At 29.2% G+C, this 24422-nt stretch overlaps 2 protein-coding genes across 2 annotated transcripts; one reads left to right on the top strand and one right to left on the bottom strand.

Moving 5' to 3' along the window:
* The first annotated feature begins 1743 nt into the window (after positions 1–1743).
* LOC123292296 (protein maelstrom homolog) lies at positions 1744–9819 on the top strand. Its single transcript, XM_044872891.1, has 9 exons — positions 1744–2142; positions 2209–2410; positions 2482–2643; positions 4158–4291; positions 4435–4531; positions 5717–5874; positions 6611–6772; positions 7218–7704; positions 8011–9819. Exons 1-9 carry the CDS (start codon positions 2014–2016, stop codon positions 8049–8051), a joined length of 1572 nt encoding a protein of 523 aa, XP_044728826.1. The 5' UTR covers positions 1744–2013; the 3' UTR covers positions 8052–9819.
* Positions 9820–10630: 811 nt separating this feature from the next.
* Positions 10631–19683, bottom strand: LOC123292086 (GILT-like protein 1). The gene is made up of 5 exons (XM_044872614.1): positions 19565–19683; positions 13333–13464; positions 13082–13240; positions 12882–13022; positions 10631–12181 (listed from the first exon to the last, which is right to left on the bottom strand). Exons 1-5 carry the CDS (start codon positions 19649–19651, stop codon positions 12101–12103), a joined length of 600 nt encoding a protein of 199 aa, XP_044728549.1. The 5' UTR covers positions 19652–19683; the 3' UTR covers positions 10631–12100.
* Between the last annotated feature and the right edge of the window lie 4739 nt (positions 19684–24422).

Below are 24422 nucleotides of genomic sequence, written 5' to 3'. Positions count from 1 at the left end.
ACAATGTTTGTCCTCAATGGACTCCTAAACCACTTAACCGATTATAATAAAATTCGCACACCATGTGCAGTTCGATCCAACTTGAGAGATAGGATAGTTTAAATCTCAAATTATAGTCGCAATTTTAATTTATTGCTAATTATTTGTTATTATTTGACAGTCACAATTATCTGTTAACTCCAAATGATTCTAACAGATGTCGATACCTTTCGACTGGGTTGAGTAAGTAATCAATAGATGGCGCTGCTATGGTAAATCTACGAACGTGTCATATAAGCTACATTTTAACAGCATAATTACCACGTGTTGTTGACGCTATAAAATTAATTAAATTTATTTTGTATTGTATTATGTAGTGTATGAATTTAGATATTCCAAAGATAGCAGGAAATCTTCATGGTATAGGGAAAGGGGGATTGTTTTACTCCAAATTTAACGCGTGCGGGCCACGGGCAGTAATGAATAAATAAAAACTACTGAATCGATTTTAATCACATAGTATACCCGTGAACATATAACTAATTCGGTTTATAACATCAACATATATAATACTAAACTAAACGATTTGATGTGAAATTTTGAAAATCACTAAAATTTCACTTGTAATTTTGCTTAATTTCGATCCAAATTCTAAAGACAACTTTATGAATTAAATGTGAGTTGAGACAGAAGCTCAAACATGAATCGGAGATTAACATAGAGGTATAAAGACTAGGAAACGCAATAACGTGAATTCTTGATCGCTGAGACAGATAAGAAATTATAGGCGTTTGTACGTTAATTTGTTTGTATATATACTGGTCTTATCTCGATGGTATATGCTTTTATGGTTAATGGTTATAACACATAAGAACCTGATCTGATCTATATCTACTGCGATCAATCGTTCTGGCGGCGATTCTTCTCTATGGAGATAAATATGGAGGTAAGTGCGTACCATGAAAGTTATAAAGAAGGAGAACGATCGCTACGTGTTAAAGCATAGGGCTTTTCATTTTAAAATCACGATTCACATTTGTTTCGTACTAAATGATTTATAACCAATGTGATAAAATGAATAACAAATATCTTCTATCTTAGTCCTACTTATTGCTGTCAGTACGAAAAAATAAACTCTGCACTTGCGCTTATGACATGATGAAAAGGCCTATTAGCGCGTCTGTCCCTGAAAATTTGTAGAATTTATAGTTCATTTTTCAGCCACCAGCCGCGCTGTCATCATTAAGTAGTATCTGCGAAGTTAGCTGTTTATGAGTACAAGTAGATGAAGTTAGTTGCATAATGTATAAATTGATATATCATTTCAAATTAGCGCACAACAGCCCGCTTTTATTGATACAACTTAGCGATCGCAGCGCCTCACTTATTTTATCCATATTTCGGGGACAATATTTTCCATAGCGATCGTTCTCCTTCTTTATAACCTTCATGGCGCGTACGCACTTACTTATATATGAATCATGGAGGTTATAAAGAAGGAGATCGATTACTTGTACTCATAAACAGCTAACTTCGCAGATACTACTTACCGACTGGTGGCTGAAAAACGAAATATAAATTCTAAAAATTTTATGGGACAGCCGGGCTAATGCTGTAGCACGTAGCGATCGTTCTCCTTCTTTATAACCTCCATGATATGAATATATGAATGCGGCCACATTTATGATTTTTCCTAATACACCGGAAGTTAGCAAAGCTAAACCGCAGTAAAAAAAACTAAAATATAACCTTGGTTATCATACTTATCTCGTATTTTCAAAATGTATAAACAATTTCTAATTATTTGGCCATGTTATTAAGCTTTCCGCAATCAAACGCACGAAATTGGAATAGCCGGCCAGTCATAAATACATAAAAAGTTTTTATAAATTTTATTTTAAAAAATTGACCGATTATTTTTTTAAAATCAAATTTTAACTGTTATAAATATTATTTTGTAAGTCAGACATTCATTCATTCATATAAAATAACGTCAGCCTTACTTAAACAGGAAACTTATAAATTGTTTAAAATATGGCTCCGAAGAAAAGTAAAGGATCCACAAGTGCTTATTACTTTTATATGCTTCATGTGCAAAATAGACATCCTGGTAGACCAATAGGCCTAGCTGAAGCAGCCAGAATTGCTGGTCCTGAATGGGAGGTAATATAAAATCATCATGACCAAATAACGACTTTTCACCAAAATTTTTTTTCTCCATACAATTAGAGAATGTCTAAGAATCAACGAGCACCATTTCAAAAATTAGCTGACGAGGAAAAAATGAGACAAAAAGGATCTGGTGATAAATTTGATTCATATGGTCGAAGCTATGCATACCTAGATAATGAGAAAGAAATTCAAACTCAAAAAGAGGAATCAATGCGGAAAAATGTTAAAGAACGAATAGAAATAGCTTTAATAAACGATAGTAATGCTTTTATATTTTTATTAAAAGAAGATAGAATTTTAAAATTTTTTTTTAATTTTAAAATTTTTTAGCGTTGGTTCAAGAAGAATTTTTTTTCATTGATATAAATATATTTTGCGAAGTTTACGACAAGGAATACGAAAAGTATTTCTATTATCCTGCTGAAATTGCTATTTCAAAGTATACTTTAAAAGATGGCGTTTCTAAAACGTATCATTCTGCAATTAATCCAGGTATTTTTTCTAAATAGGTTCTCTATTTTTACAATAGTTTAGTAAATATATAGCGTTTACCCTAATAAAAAGATTTCAACCCTACCGATTCTAGATTCTAGCATTAATTTTTTCTAGTTAGAGAGATGCACATATTATTTACTGATGGTCATGGTAATCGTCTACTGAGCCTTAAATATGATAGTAGGTAATGTTCCAAGTCGCCTTGTAAGGTTCCTCGAATTTCTATGTGTCATATTCCCACCCAGGGAATAATTCGTGATTTTCTAAGTGCTGCCCTGACCACTTGCTTTTCTGCCAGACATATTTTCCTGATGCTTTTGACATCCTCAACACAACCAAACAAGTTTTACACAGTTTCCCGAACCATCACTTCTAATTTTTTTACCGCGTAACGACATTTTCGGTTTTTTTGGCATAATTCGGGAATGGGACGACTTGTTGAGCTCAAACTTTGCAGGATGACTGTTCAGAATCACATCTAATGAATTATCAAACAAGCAGACACTTTCCAGAACCATCACTTAGTGACAGTTTTTCAAATCTCCCCCCGGGGGGGAGGGAATATGACACATAGAAATTCGAGAAACCTTACAGGGCGACTTGGAACATTACCTACTATCATATTTAAGGCTCAGCAGACGGTTACCATGACCATCAGTAAATCATATGTACATCTCTCTAACTATTCAGTAAATATGGCAAAAAATTAACTATTTATTTCGAAGAATGGAATAAGAATTTGTCAATATGTTAGTAACGGAAAAATTACAATTCAGGAAGCTAATAAATACATATCTTGTTTAAACAATATAAATAACTAGCAGATTTCCACGTTATAGCCTTCAATTCTCTTAACTTTCCTTTTGTTCACTATTAAATGAATTTTAACTTTTAGTTCGAATCCCTAATTATTTTGAAAAGAAAATACGACTATGTCACTTGCTGATAATGTATCATTTTATAGATGAAATAATTTTTAAATTGGGTTAAGTAGTGAACTCAAAAATGATGGTTTGTATATATATTTTTATACAAACTTTCATCCCCTATTTCACCCTTTTAGGGGATGAATTTCGAAAAACCCTTTCTTAAATGACACCTACATTATAAAATAAATATCTTCTCGAAATTTCAAATTTTTATCATTAGCAATTTAGACTGATTGTCTATTTCCCCTCCAGATTATTTTCCCCATCTGAAATATTTCTGATTTTAAATAATATACAAAAAAATTAAAAAATCATCAAAATCGGAGCTGTTATTGAGGACTCCAGAGTAAAAACAGTCGTTGATGCGTCTATACATGTATTTTAAATACAAACAATATCGCATGAAGCTCCTTCAGAAAAAAAATTTTTTGTAGTTCTGAAATTTACAATATTTAACTGACTGCTTCAATAAAATTATTATAATTACAATTATTTCAGTTTGCCAATTAATTTGTCTGAATTAACACTGTATAATTAGCAAAAAAACATTTAAATTGTAATTATACAAAATTTTAATTATAGGTCGAGTTCGAACTGGTTATACTCGAACAGCTCAACAGCATTCGGATGAAACGCATCAATTACCAATTCCGCCAGACGCTCTTGGTGAAAAAGACATGAATATCATTTTAAAACAAGTACTTGAATTCTTGAAGGTAAGTTTCCATCTCACATAATTGCTCAGTCAACGATTCTTTCCGCCGAGGTATCTGATTTATTTCCTTTTTTTTTAATCGGCAAATGCTGTCTAATCTCTGACCGCAAATTTATATAATTGTAATATTTTCTTTTTTTCAAGGATAATTGTAACAAGAGTACTCTACCTTATTTGTATACTTTACCAAAACAGATCCAAATTGTTGAGGGAGTGTTAAGTCAATTATGTAATGAAAGAGGTAAGTTTATAAGAATCAAAAATAATTGCGGAGATCCGCCTCAGGATGTTCCTTTCTCTTAAATAATATAATTAATTATCTAAAGAAATATTATCAATAGGTCTATTTAGCCCATAAAAAGCTACGTTTAAGCGTCTATTAATTAACCAAACGAATCTTCAATATATTCTTATTATATTTTATTACTCTAACAAGTTTTTTTCTGTCCTACCCTTATATTCCTTATTCCTTTATTAAATTCCATGATTCACCTCTCATTTTCAAGCTTATTATGTCTAGGTTTGACGAAAAATATAGTCACGGTCTAATAATTAACCGCTTACGTAGAAAAATAATTTAAACGAAAAAATAAGATAAAAATAAACAATAAGTTTATTAGGCAAATATGTTAATTTTTACAGATGCTCTACTAATACTCTAGATATATAATACTAAAAGCATTATTAGGTAAACATATTAGTTTTTATTTATTAATTTAAGTATTTTTGACCCTTTTCACCAATTTTCTACGAAATTTTATGTTTGTTGTTTTTAGCCACGGCTTACGGTAACTACGGGAGCGGAATTCCTCACGGGCCGAGCTAGTATAATTTATTAACCTACATCGGACTGATTTCATCTAAATAATCTATTGTAAAAATTATAAAATTCGTGCGTAGGATAACTATACAACTAAAACAGTTATTACTGTTATGTTGAAAAACTTTAGATACCCACCCGCTTTGTTGGGCAATTTCAACTCTCAAAGATTATCGTGTTATAGCACCTCACTTTCTTTGACCTCATCTATCCTCCTTTTTGTTCACAATTTTATTGATTTTTTTGGTGCGATACCCTAATTATTTGAAAAACAATTTATCCCATGATACTCGCTGATAATGTAACTTTCTATAGGTGAAATAATTTTAAACTGTCGTGGAATATTTGTAAATAGCTGTTAATTATATAAAGTACCAAGAAAAAGCTCAGCAATAATTATCCCACGGGAACACAGTATACCTATTCAGATTATAAACTATCTATGTTCCAAATTTCATCCAAATTCGTTCAGTAGTTTTTACGTTAAAGAGTAATAAATATCTTCACAAACTTTCGCATTTATAATGTTAATAGAATATTCGCGGAGACTGATACCCTTACTAAATGATGATGAGACTCTTACTAAATATGTTGTTTTTTTTTCAGAAATATGTATTGATTTTAAAATATTCAGTTTACCAGAACTATTCATGTACTTAATGAATGCTACAGCTTCAGCAAAAGATAAATTTGATACGCCAACCATTGCTCAACTAGCAATTGAAAAAGATGTTTACGATTATTACAAAAGATTGGCCTGTGATGTATGTATACCATTTTATTATTATTATAAATAGAGCCTTCCTTTTAAAAGTAGTATAAGCAGTATGGAAGCCCTACCACTTCAGTCAAATCAGCAATGATTTTTTTTTCAATCGTTTATATAATTTTTCACATAGTATGTCTTTATAATTTATTATTTAAATCTAATAACTATTTTTAAGAAATAAAAAAAAAAAGTTTATGAATCAACTAGTATATTTACCGCGCTTCGCGCATACTTTTCAATTAAATAGGAATATTCGAATGTCAAAAAATTAATCAAATAAGTTAGTGAAATTTCAAAATTTTCAATACTAATTATATGATTCATTTTATTTTGAATAAATAATTAAATTAATTCACATTGTAATGAATAGTGTAAAGTTTTTAATACAACTAAATTATTTCAGAATAATTATATATTAGCAGATACCCGGCAAAATTGAACAAAAACAATCATAAAAGTCGGTAAAATTGAACAAAAAGTGTCATAAGAGTCCGTGTATTTTTGCATTAATTATATCTATTAAACGATACGATAAAATAATCTTATTTTTTTCGTTTAACTAATGCAACTATGAACTTTTGAATAAAGTTAAAAAAACAGTAGGTAACTGTGACTTTTGATACTGCTGTCTTGTATATTACCCTACTGCTGTACTACCTTAAATCTAAATAATAGATGTAAAATTATTTTCTGCCAAATATCTTCGACTTAAATTAATTTAAATGTTTTAGTATCATGAAACAACTGATGTACTTCATATGTGCAGTTTATCAAAAGTGAAACGGTGGGGTTTCATAATATCAGATTACTGTTTACAATTCTTAGATGTTCCAGTCATTTTAGGACAACATTTACCCGAACAAGTGGATTCTAGTTTAATTAAAAATGATATGGTAAGTTTTTTTTAACTGACGTTCTCTTACTATTTTTGGGCTATATAGTATAAAGCAGTCCTAATAACACGAAAATCCAGTTCATTTGACGACTAAATGTGTATTTATACAGATTCCACTAGATGTATTTTCAAAATATAAGCTCGAATATAGAATTTCGAGCGATACCATAAAAATAAATCAACCAATTGGCAGAAGATTTCGATAAAACTAAAAACCAATTTCGATAAAAGCATTTGTTGATAGAATGCACAGTTTCTGACATATTGTCTATACGCAGAGTAATTTCTTGAATCGATTAAAGACAGTATCCTAGAATATATTTGTTTTATAGTTAGTTACTTTTGGATCTTTAATTTTAGAAAATCCAATAATTTAAAAAAAGTTGATATTTCTACATCATCAAAAATTTTAATTCTACGAAAAATTACTGATTTTTTTACAGGGTAGTCGCTGTGAGTCCCGCGCTGAAAGTGAATTTACAACTGTCTCAAGAAAATCTCAAGCTAGGTCAATTAAATCAAATTCGGTGTGTAGTACTCCAGCTCCATCCATAATATCAGAAGCCCCTCTACTACAACGTAAAAACCAATCTGGTGCCATTAAGAAAGTACCTATGGAAAGATCGCATTCCCCAACAGAATCGGTGACTTCATATGTTTCTAATATGAGTCTGAACTCAAACCAAGATCCTAATGAAAGAGTATATACACCGAATATAATTGATTTTCCACTATTGAGTAATCGCAATACGGATTCTGCTTCAACAGTTGGAAGGTTAGAACAAATCAGACGACCAAAAACCCAAAGTCAAGTATCAGGTCAAGTTAAAGGTTCTGCCGCTTCTTTATTGGGTTATACTACTGATACTTCAGCAACTGATAGCACTTGGAGTAACATGGCGAAAAAACGTTCTCAAATGAAATCTGCAGGTATGTTCATTGTCATTTTAAGAGTGTTCATATTTAACGTGAGAATAAAATTTTCTTTTGGTATTTCTTTAAAGAAAAATCAGAAACGTACAGGGAATAGAACTAACTCATCAACAGTTTGCCTCTGTCGTAGTTTGTAAATTTGACTTTCCTACGTCACTCTTGCACCTGGTCTAGTTATGCATTGAATGAAATTGAGAATATGAAGAAATGCATTTATGTAATTCCTTTATATTCTTCTCTGTTATGAACGGATATGAATCTGTCTTTGAGTTGTTTATCAATATTAACTATTAATTTTTTTAGGTCGCGGTCGTAGTATGGCAGCAAATTTTTCAAATCCATAATTTAAAAATGGAATTAAATGAATAGAACGTTAATAACAATATTTTTGATACGTTTTTGTAAAGTATTTGTTAAGCTTTATTAATAATTTAAATCAAGAACATATTTTTAGATGAAATGTAATTTTAAAGATTTGTTGTCTTAGCTCGAGGGATACATTAACGTTTAAGGAAGTTCCCCCAAAAACACGTTTTCTTTGGATTAATAAAAAATATTAATTCAGACCGTTCAAATAGCGGCCTGAATGATATTCAACTGTAGCGTCTAATACAACATTTAATGAACTGACTGGCTGATGCTTAGGTCATTCACACAATAGGTTTTATTATATTTATTGTGTATTGACGTAATTTAAAATATAACTATTTAATAATCATGAGATCAAATAGCGTAACTCAATAACAAAGTATACATGAAAGTAATTAAAATATTATTTGTTAAGACAAGTTAAAACCCCATGGCATTTTGATCCACAAATAATATTGTTTTTAAAACAAGCACATCTATTATTGCGACACTAATTTACAACTGGCTTACAACTAAATTTTTCTCTCTCAAAGAGTTTGGACTTTCTGAAATATATCGCCATTGCTTGTATCTGAGTACCGCGACTCTTGTTGTGAAAACTAATTTTGAATAGAAAACTTTTTTTGAACTTGTGAGAAATACCGACAATGTTGTTCCTTGTCGATATCATATTCACAGTGTATAGATTTCAGCGACAGATGACAGAAAGTGGAACTCAATTTAAATGGCTAGGCTATGCAAGTAATTAAACGCTATCCATCAAACTCTAAGTAATTTATCTAGCTGTTTGATTGAATAACTGTATATCGTTTTACGCCGCTGGTTCAACGAAGCCGTTTAGTAAAAAGGTTAGGCTGTTGATTGAATGATTAATTAAGTTAGTTGAATGCGAAATATACATAATAATTTCTTTAAGATGTTAAATCAATGCCTTAAAACTTACATTTTTAACATACAAACCTTAGAATGACTTATTTCAAAAAGAGATATAACTACAGTGGAAATTTTTCTTGAAGTAAATACGACCAAGTAATAACTAGAAAACCATACATATTCATAAAACAATAGGAGGTCGGACTAAATTTTTTTTATCACATCAGATGAAGAATACTCACTACACGAATGGAAAAGTGAAGTTGGTTTAAAAAATCTTTACTGGTGTGTAAGATATGAACGTTTAAAATTCCTAATGAAACAAAGAGGAAGATAGTCACTATGGCGATACCCATGGTCATACATGGGTATCGCCATAGAGATTATATATAAAACTTTGTTTTGCTAAAGGAAGATGGGCAACCTTTGAATGCAATCTTTGATTGCTAATAACTTCTTCGTCTTGAATTTTAATTCACTTTCAAATTTTGTCATGCTATCAATTCTGGTTTTACATTTTTACGGGTTATATGGCCAATTCGGCATCAGGATTATCTCCTATTTCAAGTGATTTGCTTTTTTATCGATGTTATTATATTGAATAATTGAGTCAATTGCTGGATAAAAATGACTTACTTGAAATTTTTGTATGTTAAATTAACTTTTGCGTACTTTTTAACGATATTCTTACTCAGAATAGAAAATTTTTATCTCCAATATTATCATACACTAATTTTTGTGGGAATTTCCTTAAATTGGTTCATTTTAATAAAAACCGTTTTAGGAATATTTGTTTTACACAGTGTATTGCTAAAGCTGATGTTAAAATCAAGGAACGGTAAAATAAACGTTCTTCAGTGTGTTTCTGAGCTATTTTTCGTAGAATTTTTATTTTTTGTAAAAAAACTTAAATAATTATTTCAAAAAAATTTCCTGAAGAAAAATAAATTTGTTATTAAATACCATAAATAAAATGAATTTTTTGTCTGTTTAAAACATATTTTGATTAAATTTTCCTTGAATACCTATTTTTAGAAAATAATTTTTTAACTCCATTACATTTAAAGAAGGAATTATAAAATCGAGATTCTCTATTATTCAGAAGTTATTTACATTCAGATATCTTGACGATTGGAAAAAAATAAGCATTTGAGTATCGAACTAGAAATTATTCGAATTCTTTTTAATTTAAATTCATTTATTTAAAGGTAGTACTATGGAGTGTAGAGTAAAAGAAGAAGAACCATCTCTGTATATAAAAAGTATCCGTCGTAAAGCATTAAATAAGGATGTCGCTGTTATATCAAAAGTGTACATTTTAAAACATGTGCTCAAAGTCATTAGAGTAGGATAGAGAACTAAACAAGTTATTAGAGAAGGAGAGAGAAACTTAGATCAAACACCCTTTTGTTACACAAGCATCATTATAGCCACATTATTTAATGCTATTTTGTGGACACATTTTTAGTCAAACAGCCATAAGATATGATTCTCCTTTACACTCCATAGGTAGTACGAGCGCCAACGCAAGTTTAGACTTGTGGTTGAAATTATTTTTATCTAATTTTGAACTTAGATTATTAATTATGTTATAACTTCATGTATAAACGGAAAATAAAAATAAAATTTATTAATTTTATTAGGAATTAATTTAATTATCAAATTATTTTGTAACGTACTATAATAAATATAAAAATTTTCAAAATGGTTTCGATGCAAATTGTTTTGATTCGAAACCATTAAAATTACTGTATAACAAAATTTGAGGAAACATATAATACATGTGCAATATAAATCAGGTTTTTTTTTATATGATGTTTGTAATGTGAAGGCAATGTTAAGTTTTCGACCTCGGCAGACGATCGGATCTTTAGCAAAATTTCTTCATTTTCAATACTTTTCAAGTTTCTGAAGACCTAGCATTTCTTTGAAAACCTTCTGCCTTCCCCTCAGTTGGCGATCTTTGTTGAGATAGGTCACTTTGGAGTCCCTTGATAGGAAGGTGGAGGGTTTCCAAGGAAATGCTAGGTCTTCAGAAACTTGAATAATATTGAAAATGATGAAATTGTTAAATTATATTTAAAGAAATAAATATACTGACATCAGTTTTGAAGATGTATTTATTTTAATCCATCTTTGCCTGCCTGATGAACCTGGTTGATTCAAGATGACTGTCAGGATGGTTTTCAAGAATATCCAGATGAGCTCCGGTAATTCATCGTTTATTTCATCTTCGTCTCGCATGTTATCTGTGTATGAGTAATCCTGTAACTTAACTATCGCTCCTATAAAAGCGTTTTTGTCTCAAATTGTTGTAAATGTAATCTACTTTAAAAATGAATTGACAAATTTTTTATGATAAACCATTCCTTCCGGGTCAAAATCAACAAAAACTGATAATAAGGTTAACATTTTTTATTTTTGAGAATAACCCGGTCATCTGCCGAGGTTGAAAACTTTGATTTAACATTACCTTTACATTACAAACAACTTTTAATAATTTAAATATTTGATTTGACGTTCACGCCTTTTTCATGTTTAATTTGACTGAATTAATATATTTTTTAAAATTCCATGTAAGACTAGTCGACAAGACGAAAAAGTGGTAAACTAAAAACATATATAATTTCTTCACCGCAATATTAGTTGAACGTTTTTATTTTGTTTACTTTATGTTTTTAGGTAACTCAGTAAAACTGTATTTGAGATCGGGAACTTCTGTATTTTTGATGAAGTCAATAGATAATAAAATAAATAACGTATAACGTAATAACATTTTTGAATGATATTAGAATTTCTTTACGCGGCATGACGCTAAAAAAATATTGTATTTTAATATATCTTTCGGATTTAGCTCTATACCTAAAACGTGTCACCAACTAGTCTAATACTGCGTTCAGAAAGAGTGAAAATTGATTAAAAGTTGGATGAATTAATGAGCTTATTTACAATCATGATTAAGAAATTAGGGTACAACATTTTTTATCAGTTGATCGTTGAGCTTTAACGTCACGTTATATCAGCTAAACACAAACGTATCAGCTAAATAGGCTCTCTCGATAATTACAAATTTTGTCTAGGTATGACTGATTCATCCAACATATACATAATCCGTTTTTCATTCAATCTTCTTCTAAACTTATTGAAATATTTAGCAAGCGCCGGGTATATGATTACAGACAATGCCTTTAAAATTGTATTGTGCCATATCTTGATGGTTTTGATCAAATACCTGAAACAAAAATTAAAAATATACTAATGGATAAAACTAAAGGAGCGAAAGACTGTATCTCAAATGCTAATATCGATTTTGTTTCGTCAAGCTTCTAGTTTTGATGTCTTTTGGCAACAAACTGTTTTGAGCAACAGTTATCATGCAATTCAAAGAAAGTAAGATACAAAAAAAGATATGTGGCGTAATTAAATAATACTCGCTGGATCCGTTCGGATATCCGTAGTGCGGTACTCGTGACTAAACACAGGCTAGAAAAATAATATATAATAATTTTCCTTCTTTCTATTTATAGGAAATTTTATAACAGATATACAAATTACATAATAAACAAAATTTATTTTAATGTTATTTCTCTAGACTGTTTTCCTAAGTGGTCTATTCTTGGTCAGTAGCCAGCAAGAGTTTCGATTGTATTTTGATTGCACTTATCTATTGTGTCTATAGATGATACTTTACTTTGTCATCTTTCTATCCTTGACTATTGTGAGTGACATTTCGTTTATCAACTAACTTTTCATGATCTTAAAAAATTGTAACTTACTTCATCATGTAATTTCCACGTCACCCTTATCTTATTAATTATAATTTTTTACAAGGGAAATATTTTCTTGTTCATAAAACCAGCGGATTTGAAATTTATCCAGCAAAATCAGATGGGCACCATTTATTACATGATAATATTAAAACTTATACTTACGCCATTTATAACTACTGTAGGTATAAATTGTGGTCGTATTTGATTCGTTAATTTTTCAGCTTCTAATTGTAACTCTATACCAAGGTTTGAATTGTGACATTGTTTAACTGCATCCCAATTGGCTCCGACAAGAGAAGCACACTAAAATTTAAATTATGGTATGAAACAAAAGTGAAACTCGAAAATAAATAAGTACTTACATCTTTTGCTTTGGGGCCAGGTGTCATAAAACAATGTACAAATTCAACTTGCAAATCATTATGTCCCTCTAATTGATTTAATGTACATGATTGTAGTTTATTCCCAACGCATTCTTTTTCACCATGTTGACAAACAAATTTTTGGCCACCGTTGACACTCTAAAACGAAAGAAAAAATTTCTTGAAAAGTAAATTTAAACTTTTGATGTCATCAACAAATTTCAGTATTTAAAGATGTTTTTAATACTTACCGACGATTTTCCAAATGGAATGAAATTTATTTGTAAATATTGTCCTAATTCTTTCCACGTTGGATATAGTTGATTTCGAATAAATTGTACACTGTCTGGGCACAAACTTTCATAATAAACAGTGACTTGAAGCTGAAACAAAAATAAGATTTTATGTAAAATATGCATATAAGTGAAATTTACAAAATCTAAAGAACTCCAGACAAATGCGCTTTTAGTTAACTCGAAATTAAATCGATTTTCTTAAAATATGGCTAAGAACACTATAAAATTACCTTTCAAAACAAGAATCAAAACCGGTTTATCCGTTTAGGAGATACGATATGCCACAGGCAGATATGCACACATAGACAAAAAGACAAACCCACAGACATAGCGATCAAACTCTTTCTGGGTCGTTTTATGAAAAATCAAAACTTTAATATTTTCAATAAAAGAAATAAAACTATTTAAAGTTGTACATGTTATTCTATCCGCGGGCAGCTGATAAAAGTAAAAAGAAAGAAAAGTATAGAATTTTCGGAAGAAGGCTGGTAGAGTAAAGCTGGTATAAGTATAATGATAGAAAAAATCTTTGATTATATTAGAAGATACTCTTTGTGGTTCGATTTAAAAAAAAATTGTGTTTATTATTAGGTTTTAGTGTATGTATATGACAGCTACGTAAGACAAGTTGCCTATAAAATATAAATATCTAATTTTGTGACCAACAACTTTTTATACCTTGTTTATTGAATAGATAAATATCAACGTATACTATTTTTATACCATGTATTTATACATAGTATATTAAGTTTAGTCCCAAGTTTGTAACGCTTAAAAATATTCATGCTATGGAAAAAATTTTGGTATAGGTGTTCATAAAATCATCTAATTAGTCCATTTCCGGTTGTCCGTTCGTCCGCCCGTCCATCTGTCTGTGAAAAATGATATCAAACTGAAATTTTTACAGCGTGTTCAGGACATAAAAAGTGAGATCGAGTTCGTAAATGGGCAACATAAATCAATTGGGTCATTTTTTAAACCGTTAGAGATAGAACAAACTTTTGTTAAAAAATGTAAAAAATGTTCCTTATAAAAAAATAGACAACTTTTGTTTGAAACATTTTTTCGTAAACATCATTGTTTACCCGCGAGAGCGCAAATTAGGCGCAACTTATATAGTATGTATTCTATGGGAACATTAGTTATGTATGTGTGACATGTATGTATGTGTAATGTGACAGTGTAATCAACACAGTCTATACATGGTATTTTAACAATTCACTCAGTCAATTTTGCTTATGGTAAATATTTTCATTTACTATACAGGTATAATCGAGAAAATCAGAATGTATATCCTCCTATTAAACTACTCTTTGCTTCGCCCCTATCTGCAAATCAAACAGGGTTGATTCCTGATAGAGCCCCATTGGCCCCAGCATCAGTTAAAATCATTTATGATCGCGATTCATATTTAAATTAAATATTGCCAATTATATAATAATTTTAATAAAAATTAATCTATTTTTTATTATGATTTATGACCTTCAATGAAATTCTTTTCACAGGAATATTAATTGAATTAAAAAAACACTTTCAACTTTTATATAAATAATAATATGTATAAAATTATATGTCCGATAATTAAAAATATATCTAATTATTTTTAAAAATTTTTTCCAGTTTATTAATTATAATGTATTCATTTGTTCGAGCTTTACTTTCGCAAATACAGTAAAACTTATCTAAAACATAATTATTATTTAGCTTCAATGTTTTTGTTTTAGCGTTACTGTTTCAAGAGTAGAAGTTGTATGTAAGTTTTACTATTTTTATTACCTTTATTTTTTGGTTAAAATTTTATTTGTATGGTGATTATGCTTTTAATTATTTTTTTTCCAGTCAAATTTTTATTTTAAATTAATTTTTAGAGATACGAATGACGTAGACTCAGGTAAAAACACAAATACCCTGTAATTATATAACTATTCATTGTCTGATGATTATTACATATAACTAACTGATGAAATAATTATCGGTTTTTAATTTAAAAAAAATTAAAATTTTAGTAGTATGCATAATTAGAGTTATAAAATTTAAAAAAAAATTATGATCTGATCGTTTTTATATTTAGAATGGGTTTACTAAATTTCATTACATCTAGGTAATTATATACTTCGCGAGTAATTTGCGTTTGGAAATTGGTCATCATAAATTCAAGTTCAGCAGCTTTAAAACCCTTACATGCCTTAAAAAGACCTAAATTTTCAAAAAAATGGTATTATTTATTTCGGCGAAGTAATTATGTGAGCTAAAATAAAGGGAAGAAGAAGAAATTTTAAGATTACAAATTCAACATTTTGACTAAAAATTCGATATCAAATTTTAAAAAATGTTTTATTTATTTTGAGAGTCTTTTAAATCCTCGAAAGGGTGGGCGGAGGTGCATAAAGGAGTTTATTAATAAAAATGTCTTAAATTTCGGATTACTTTTATACTTATTCTTAGATATAGTTATATTATTCTATCTGATTTAATTTACGATTTGAATCCCCTTCATTCCAATGGCGCGGGGGTTAAAACTAAAAAGTTCCGCTTTAAACCATATAAGAAAAATTTTTTAAAAGATAATTTTCAGAAGCAAATGCAAAAAAACGCAAATCAATACAACCAGCAAAGAATTTTTTCATATGAAAAAGGTTCGTTTACTATACTATATGTTAATGCAGAATTCCACAAATATCTACATTTGAGGAACTTTTTTTAACCCCCGACACAAAAAGAGGAGTGTTACAAGTTCGGCCGCTATGTGTATCTGTCTATGGCACCGTATCTCTTAAACGGGCGAACTGATTTGAATGCGAAATTTTTTGTTTGAAAGCTAATTTGATAGAGAGTGTCTATGTTTAAAGAAAATGCGAAGAAGGGGGTCCTTTTTTTTAAAATTTTGTAAATTTCACTTGTCTTAGCGTATAATTAGGATTGTTATATCTTGAAAACAATTTTTATCAAACGGACAAAATGACGTCACGAACGGTTTTTGTGGCTAAATTTTTAAATAAATATTAAATAATTATGACAATTTTCGAGACAAAATATTTTACTTAGGTAAGTAACTACAATTTTAAGATATTATCAAAAAATAAAAAACTGCCCTTGGCAATTTTATTACTTTAATAACAAGATTCCAATTTATAAAATTGTTCTACTTTCACTTGGTTACGCAATATTTCGTATTACCATATCTATTCATTTGACCACAAATAACACATACTTCTTCACCAGGTTTCCAAACCAAATTATTAAGGGCTGGTCGGAATTAAAAAGAATTCGTAAATTTTATTAACATGCTTTTATTAGCTTTATCTATAAATACATAATAAATTTGAAACAAATCTTATAAATCCCCTTTAATTGAATTCTAACTAAAAAATATAATTCTTACAAAAATTTGGTGGAAGAGTTGGGAAAAAATATGCATATCTATTTAAGTACATTAGAAGAAAAAAAATGAGGGCTTGTAAAGATCGCGCTAATAGTTGCCTTATTTTTTAAGATCTTATGATATTGTTTTGATGTAAGCAGCCATGAAAAATACAAAATACAGATATATAATTCAAAAATATCCAATTTTCATTATGGGCATTGTATAAAAATTGATAAAAAATTTCCACGTTTTTCGTCATTTTTTTATGCGTTCTGGTATCAAAATTTATGTTTCACTTTTTTTTCTGGGTCCAGCCAAAGAAATTCATCCTGAGCGGAAAGCTAGTATTAGTACAGCGGTGAATCTACTTAACGCCTTTTTGGACTGCAGTTTAGGGCCCCGTGGATATAAAGGGCATAACTATATATATATATAAACACTAAGTCTTTATAGAAAACAATTTTTGGACAAAAAGGCAATTCGTTGAATAATTAGGTAGGCCTCTAAGTAGTACTAGCAAATTCACGATCCGCCCCTGTACTAGCCCCGCATGTATCTCGAAAAAATGGATTCTTATATATGGCGTGTCGGTATTAGCACTTTCTTTAGCCAGCGCTTAGTAAATGAAAGAAAAGTGAGCACTGGTCATAGGTTAGGTTAAATTGGCTGTCCACGAAGGACACACTTAGGCTATAGAGCCCATTGTGATACCATATATGTGTTTTGCCACGTTTCCGCTGATAATTTAATTTAATTTATCAGCTCCTCAATTTCAGAGGCTGACTGCACCTCCTTTATGCATATACCATGCATGCACTACATCAGCCCACCACAACTATTAATTAAATTAATTTTGTTGCGACGCGGGAATCAAACCCGCTATCCTAAGCATATCTCGGACGGAATTGGTTACGCCTTAACAAACTGAGCTAATAGGGCGACACTGGTCATAAAAAGCTTGCTTATTTTGTCTAAACACAACCATTAATTATATTTGTTATATTTGTTACAAATTGAAGAAGTTTTAGCTATAATTAACTATATATATTTGAGCTATAATTAACTTACAAGTACTATATATAAGTCATGCTTATCTGCCATGGTAAAAATTTTTGATTTCACATGTGAAATTAAAAATTTGTTATTAATTTCACATGTGTTTATTGTATACTTCTCACGTTGCAATGCGTCAAATTGATTTCAAGGTTTTAACTTACTATTATGTATTTAGAAAAAGTCAATTATATACCTGAAGCAATGCCGTTTTGTGCTGCAACCGTTTTTAGGATACTATTGTATACAATTTAAAAAAAGTTAATGAATAATTAGAGAACCTTTAATTTTCGACCCTTATAATCATTTCACACGATTTTTTTTTTTAGAAACTAGTTAAAATAAAATTCTACCTATATATGTGTTCAAATTTTTAGGTTGATGTACAAGTTTTCAGAATGCGGGTTTAAATCATGCCTTCACATCCACTTTCTAGTGATTAAAATTATATTATGAATAGGTTCAAACAAATAACAATTACCTATTATATGATTTTAAATAATGCTTGTAATAAGAATAAAATGTTAGCGTAGCACAATTCTGTTTTGACAAATAATTGAGCGTGTCAGATAATAAACTACCAATTATTTTTTCCATTTTATTATTTTCTTAAAATTTTTTTCGATTTACTCTTTTATTATGAAAGCAAACTAAATTATATATATATTTTTTTCAATTACTGTACTTATTGGATATATTTTACAACTTACAATATTAGATAAAATGTTTAATTATGTTTATGATTTTCGATTTATAAAGAAACGTTCCTAACAGACTGCTTATGAGAAGAATTATTAGAATTCTCTTTTGTGAATATTATAAACCACAATGATTTAAGAAAATCTTTGTAACAACATTGACATTTAAGCAAACATTAATCCATATTTGTCCATAAAATTATTTACATGGGGCTTACATATGCAAATTATCATTCCTTTTTTCACCACCTCAAAATGGAGGTAGGAGGGTGAAGAATACCGTACAACCTATTCTCATATCTACCGAATGTACAAAAAAAAATTTCATTAAAATCGATTTCGCTGTTTATACACAGTTTATACACAAACACTGTGACACGAAATTTTTATACCATGTATATGAAATATATCAAGGTATACTAAGTTTAGTCCCAAGTTTGTAACGCTTAAAAATATTGATGCTATGAACAAAATTTTGGTATAGGTGTTCATAAAATCACCTAATTAGTCCATTTCCGGTTGTCTGTCTGTCGTCTGTCTGTCTGCCCGTCTGTCATCACGATAACTCAAAAACGAAAAGAGATCAATTTTTTATAGAATGCTCAGGACGTAAAAAGTAAGGTCGAGTTCGTAAATGAACAACATAGGTCAATTGGATCTTGGATTCATAAGACTCATCTTGTAAATCGTTAGAGATAGAAGAAAACTTTAAATGTAAATAATATGCCTTTTAAAAAAATAAGCAACTTTGGTTTGAAACATTTTTTCGTAAACATCACTGTTTACCCGTGAGGGCGCAAATTGTATAGTTTGTATTATATGGGAATATCAGTTATGTATGTGTAATGTGACAACACTGTCTATACATGGTATTTAAACATTTAACTCAGTCGATTGTTTGTCTTCACTTGTTAAGTCTATATTTAAAGAAAATCATGTGAATTTATATGATTAAAATTAACTGAGTAATTTTTAAGTGATTTCCTCAATTTATTTCAAAACAACAATAAAATTAAAATTATGATTTTATAATTAAAATTGATAATCTTTACTAAAATAAATATTTGTATACCTGTGGTATATGTTGATGTTGATTTTCAATTGATAAAATTAATTGAAATATACAAATTAAAATACAATATAAATTAAACTTAAACATTTTTAATTTAAAATAAATTGTTTAACAACAACAAACAACACTATCTACATATATAGATTTCAGTTATACTGGTTGGTTGGTATAGTCACTTAAGACTTTCGTAACGGTATCACCACAATATATTTTAATAAAATATATTTTAATATGAATCCGTTGTATTTATATAATAAACGGATGAATATTAAATTTTATACATAGGTAGGTACTATCCTATCTTATATATAATTAATTATTATATGTGGTTCTTTGTAAAGTTTATACCAAACTGCATGAATAAGAGAAATCACCTACGCCATACGTATTTTGATTTGAATCAAAGATATAGTATAAGTAGTAGGGACCATTAAAAGTAAAATGATTTTTAGAATTCAGTTTCTTTTCATGTACATGTATATTACTACTCTGCAGTAATATTTGCAAATAAATCATATTTCACCCAGAGTTTTTATATACTCTGTATACAGGGATATCACGAAAGATTATGGCTAAACCGCTTGGAGGCTTATTGATTGTACATTTTCAAAATAATTTTCGTAAAATCAGTTTTCATTCGGAAAATGTATAAAATACAGTGTGTTCTATTTAAGTTAAACAAGTTATTATCCTTTAAAACTTGTAATTCTTTAGTCATAATTTTGGAACAACCATACTTGGAGTCCAATTCATTGTAGTGAACTCCAAGTTGAATTTGGTTTGAAAATCGGATATAAGCATGAGAATTTGTACGTTAAAATTTTTGAGAACTTGAAAATAAAATTATAGTACAGAGTGTTCCATTTAAAAAATCACAATTTTGAAACTTTTCGTGTTTTACGGACACCGTGTACATTACAAAAATAATTTTAAAATGTACGGCCAATAAGCGTTCGTCTATCCCAGAAAGAAAATTTTCTAATTTCAATGTTATTGTACCTATATTTAAGTAAGAGCCTAATAAATTTTTTTTTTCAACGTTATAACCCAGGAACATAAAGCTTTTTCTGCTTAAAAAATCCAAGTGAAGTTTTTTCACCGGGATTATCTTTATTTGGCTCTTGCATCCTATGAAAAGTCTATTGCTAAATCATGTGCGCAAAAAAATTATTCATGGTCAAAATAGGCTTTTTTCAAATATTTCGTAAACTATTAAGTTTATGGCAGATTTAGCTATTATAAAATTTATTTGTGAGTTAATTTTACATAAAAAAGGTTCTTTAACAAATTTCCAGAGAAGCAATGGTATTCGAAATTTTATAACTGAGAAAAAAGTAACAATCAAAACCGGAAAAGTTGTAGGGTAAGTTTTACTTCCGGTTAGACCTAGCTCCCACGCAATTTTTAACCCATATTTGAAATTTAAATTATCAAGGCTAATTGCTAAAAATGTTATTTTAAGGGATCCTAAAACGTAAAGATACGTTGAAAGTTAACATCGAATTTTTGGGTGGAACCTTTATTGCAACCATTTTGCTACCTTAGAGCATAATATAAAATTATATTAGATAATATTTGGCATAGTTAGTTTTTTAAAAATGAAAAAAGCATGTTCTCAGTTGAATCGTGACATAGGTACAAGATAATTTTATCTGAGTTATTTAATTTAAAGAGTCGCGACTTTTATACCCTGTATATAGGAAATAAATCAAGGTATATTTAATGTAGCCCCAAGTTGTTATTGTTTAGAAATATTAATGCTTCAAACAAAACTTTGTATTTTTATAATTTCGTTTGTCCGTCATGACGATAACTCAAAAACAAAAAGAGATATCGAGCTGAAATTTGTACGTTGTATTCAGAACGTAAAAAATGACTTTGAGTTTTAGTTTGAGTATATATGAATTTGTGACAAACAAAATATTAATGCAGCTTTTTTATTTATCATCAGGACATTTCTCCGATACGTTTAATAATTACAGAGAAGTTTGAATTTTTTATTTTAGAACTCAGAGCGTAAACTCTGCAAAAAAACTACAGCTAACAACGCTTTTTCGTTTAATCGTTAACGTTGAAACAGATCGAAAAACTGTAAATGACTTTTCATCTTAGAATTTTGTAAGATGGAATTCATAATTGATATTTTATTTTAGATTATTTTATGTACATAGTCTCAAAAATTTTCCCCGAAAGTGTACATATCTAAAAAATGTATGGGTATTTATATTTAATGGATAATTAAAATTTATTATTTTTTAACTTTGCATTGCAATTAATAAATCCAATTATAATTGCATATTAATTTTATTGTTCAATTTTATTTATATCGTTGTGTGAACATAAAAATTTTATTTTGGATCATATATCAAATGAATAAAAATTACAAATTTAAAAATATTATGATTGTCCTCTTTTTTTAGCTATTAAGTTTTTTCAATGATAGGATTTAGTAGAAAATTTTTTCAAATATTAACCGATCCTATTGATTATAGTCTAAGAGCCGAATTAAGATCGACCTTCAACCATTATCTTACCGAATGAAAGTTATTTTTTATGAAATATAAAATTTTAACAAATATGCCTGCAATGGGTTGTCTAAAAAAATGTGGTCAAGACTACCTTTAGTGAAAGTCCAAGAACAAAATTTTTTGGAAGTTTTCAATGACTTGCATATCTAACGACTTTTCATCTACTCGAAAGTAAAAACCATAAGAATATGCAGTAACTGAGTTTACTGCGTCTTTTTGTTCACTATTATTACATATACTGGTTTGTAAATTATCTCGTTAGCCATATAAAATATATGAAGTAATAAGAGTTTTTATGGACTTTCTTATGTATAAGACAAAGAAAGAGATTTATTAGTTGTTGTTGTCGTGTGTATACGTGATGACAGCCGATTTAAGTCGACAGCCAGTCAGGCGTCTTTAAGAACGTCCGTAAAAACTCTTCTTACTTCATATTTTTGACTAACGAGATAGTTTACAAATGGTATTCAATTTGATAATAGTAATCATGTTCGTCTGTTAATTCATTGACTCGCATATCTAAATAAAGATAATTTTATTGCAAACATGGTGGTGTATGATTGTCCACGAAATATCGGTAAAAAATAACGTTTGCAATCTTTCGAAGTTTTGATATTTTTATTAAAAGTTCATCATATTTTTTTAGGCAACCCATTACAGGGATATTTGTTAATATTTCATAAAAAATAACTTTCATTCGGCAAACAGATGGTTGAAAAACGATACCCGAAATCGGCTCCTGTACTATTATGTTGTGGCCAAGCAGGAAGGCGAATACCAAACAATAACGAAAATAGTTGCAAGGGACAAAGATGTATAAATTGAAATATTAATACCTATATGATCTTTTTCAAAAGTCATTGACTCCTACAGTTATTATAATATTTAATTTAATTTAAGATGTTGCAGAATTCAATGGTTTTAAGCAGTGAAGTTTTAAGTTTCCTTATTAAAAATATACACGTTTGTTTAAAAAAACAAACCTTGACATAATTAAAAATGTGTTGTAATACACACATTGGTGATTATTGAAAGGCTATAACTTTGTGAATAGCTCAAAGGAAATTTTTTTTGATTTTTCTGTTTATCTAAAAGTTTTCTGGCCTTATCAATACAAGGGAAATTTAATCAGATTATTTTGTTCCATTTAGATATGTTTTTTATTTTCTGTACTACACTTGGTCATTGAGCTAATGGCTATTGATAAAAAAATCACCTTTATCTTCGACTAGTTGGCCCGGTGAACTTCGTTGCACCTACAATTTATTTGTTTATAACTTTTGATCAGCGCTTATTAATCATAATTAACCTGCAGCTCCAATTCATTAAAAGCTATAATATGCTTAGCTCGTCTGCTAAACGCAAACTTTTTACTCCTATTTCTAGGACAATTAGATTTATCGCATGCAGCTTCAATTCGTTAATAGCCATACTCTACTTGGTTCCGCTTAGCTCGCCCGCTAATCACAAACTTTACTTCCATCTCTTGATCAATTAGATGGTCTTCGGTCAGGCTTGGGCCTTCGGCTTCAGGTTTGGGTTTACGTTTTTATCGAATGGTTTTGATCAAATATTTTATTCGAAAATAATTTGATTTTATTTTCTTGACTATTTTCAAAATTTTCGTTGCAATTTGTTTTACGATAGGATCCAAAGCAGAAAAATTAATAGTTTTGATACGAGACACTGTTGCTTTACCATCACGTAAAATTCAAATCATATTCAAATCAAATAAATCCCGCCAACTGACGATATTAATTCGTACTAATAAAATCAGAAAGTGGGGTCCGTTTTCGATAGTACCAAATTAGACTACTAGGTTACTTAACATATAGCAATAACATTATAACAAAAAATTTGGAAAATATTATCCAAATTTAGTTAGATTATACTTGATTTATTAAAACTAGATAAACTTTTGGTGTGATATAGAGCAAAATCAATGTTTTGGATTTTAGGTACGTCAAAAGGTAAGTAAAAATAAACTCAAAAGTTGAACCATTCTAAGTGATATTACAATAACAGTACATGTAATTTATATATAATGTTATAGCTATATCACTTAGAATGATAAAATACGTGAATTCTTTGTGATACAGAGTGCACAAACATTAATCTGTGATATAGTATGGAGTGTAGAGATAAGTATATAGTCCCCATGCATAAATCCATCATTAATCTATCGTGTTATGAATTTGAATATTTTGATTGGCCTTTAAAAATAAATTTAAATCTCGTGCTTTAATACCCCAACAAATGTGTGACATCTAGCAACGAATTGGAGAAGCTCAATTAAAAACACCTGTAAAAAGCCATTAATTTTTGAAAAA

The sequence above is a fragment of the Chrysoperla carnea genome, chromosome 2 (genome assembly GCF_905475395.1).
Source record: "Chrysoperla carnea chromosome 2, inChrCarn1.1, whole genome shotgun sequence".
In the NCBI taxonomy this organism is placed as follows: Eukaryota; Metazoa; Arthropoda; class Insecta; order Neuroptera; family Chrysopidae; genus Chrysoperla; species Chrysoperla carnea.
This window is presented reverse-complemented; position numbering and strand designations above follow the sequence as displayed.

What these genes read in the sequence shown, in the direction of transcription:
- LOC123292296 (XM_044872891.1), top strand. Translation starts at nt 2,014, where the DNA reads ATGGCTCCGAAGAAAAGTAAAGGATCCACAAGTGCTTATTACTTTTAT. An exon ending in TTGCTGGTCCTGAATGGGAG is followed by an intron (nt 2,143 to 2,208) that starts GTAATATAAAAT and finishes CCATACAATTAG; the next exon opens with AGAATGTCTAAGAATCAACG. An exon ending in GTTTAATTAAAAATGATATG is followed by an intron (nt 6,773 to 7,217) that starts GTAAGTTTTTTT and finishes ATTTTTTTACAG; the next exon opens with GGTAGTCGCTGTGAGTCCCG.
- LOC123292086 (XM_044872614.1), bottom strand. Translation starts at nt 19,651, where the DNA reads ATGTTTAAGTTTAATTTATATTGTATTTTAATTTGTATATTTCAATTA. An exon ending in CTGGCCCCAAAGCAAAAGAT is followed by an intron (nt 13,023 to 13,081) that starts GTAAGTACTTAT and finishes TTTAAATTTTAG; the next exon opens with TGTGCTTCTCTTGTCGGAGC. An exon ending in CTACAGTAGTTATAAATGGC is followed by an intron (nt 12,182 to 12,881) that starts GTAAGTATAAGT and finishes TTTTTGTTTCAG; the next exon opens with GTATTTGATCAAAACCATCA.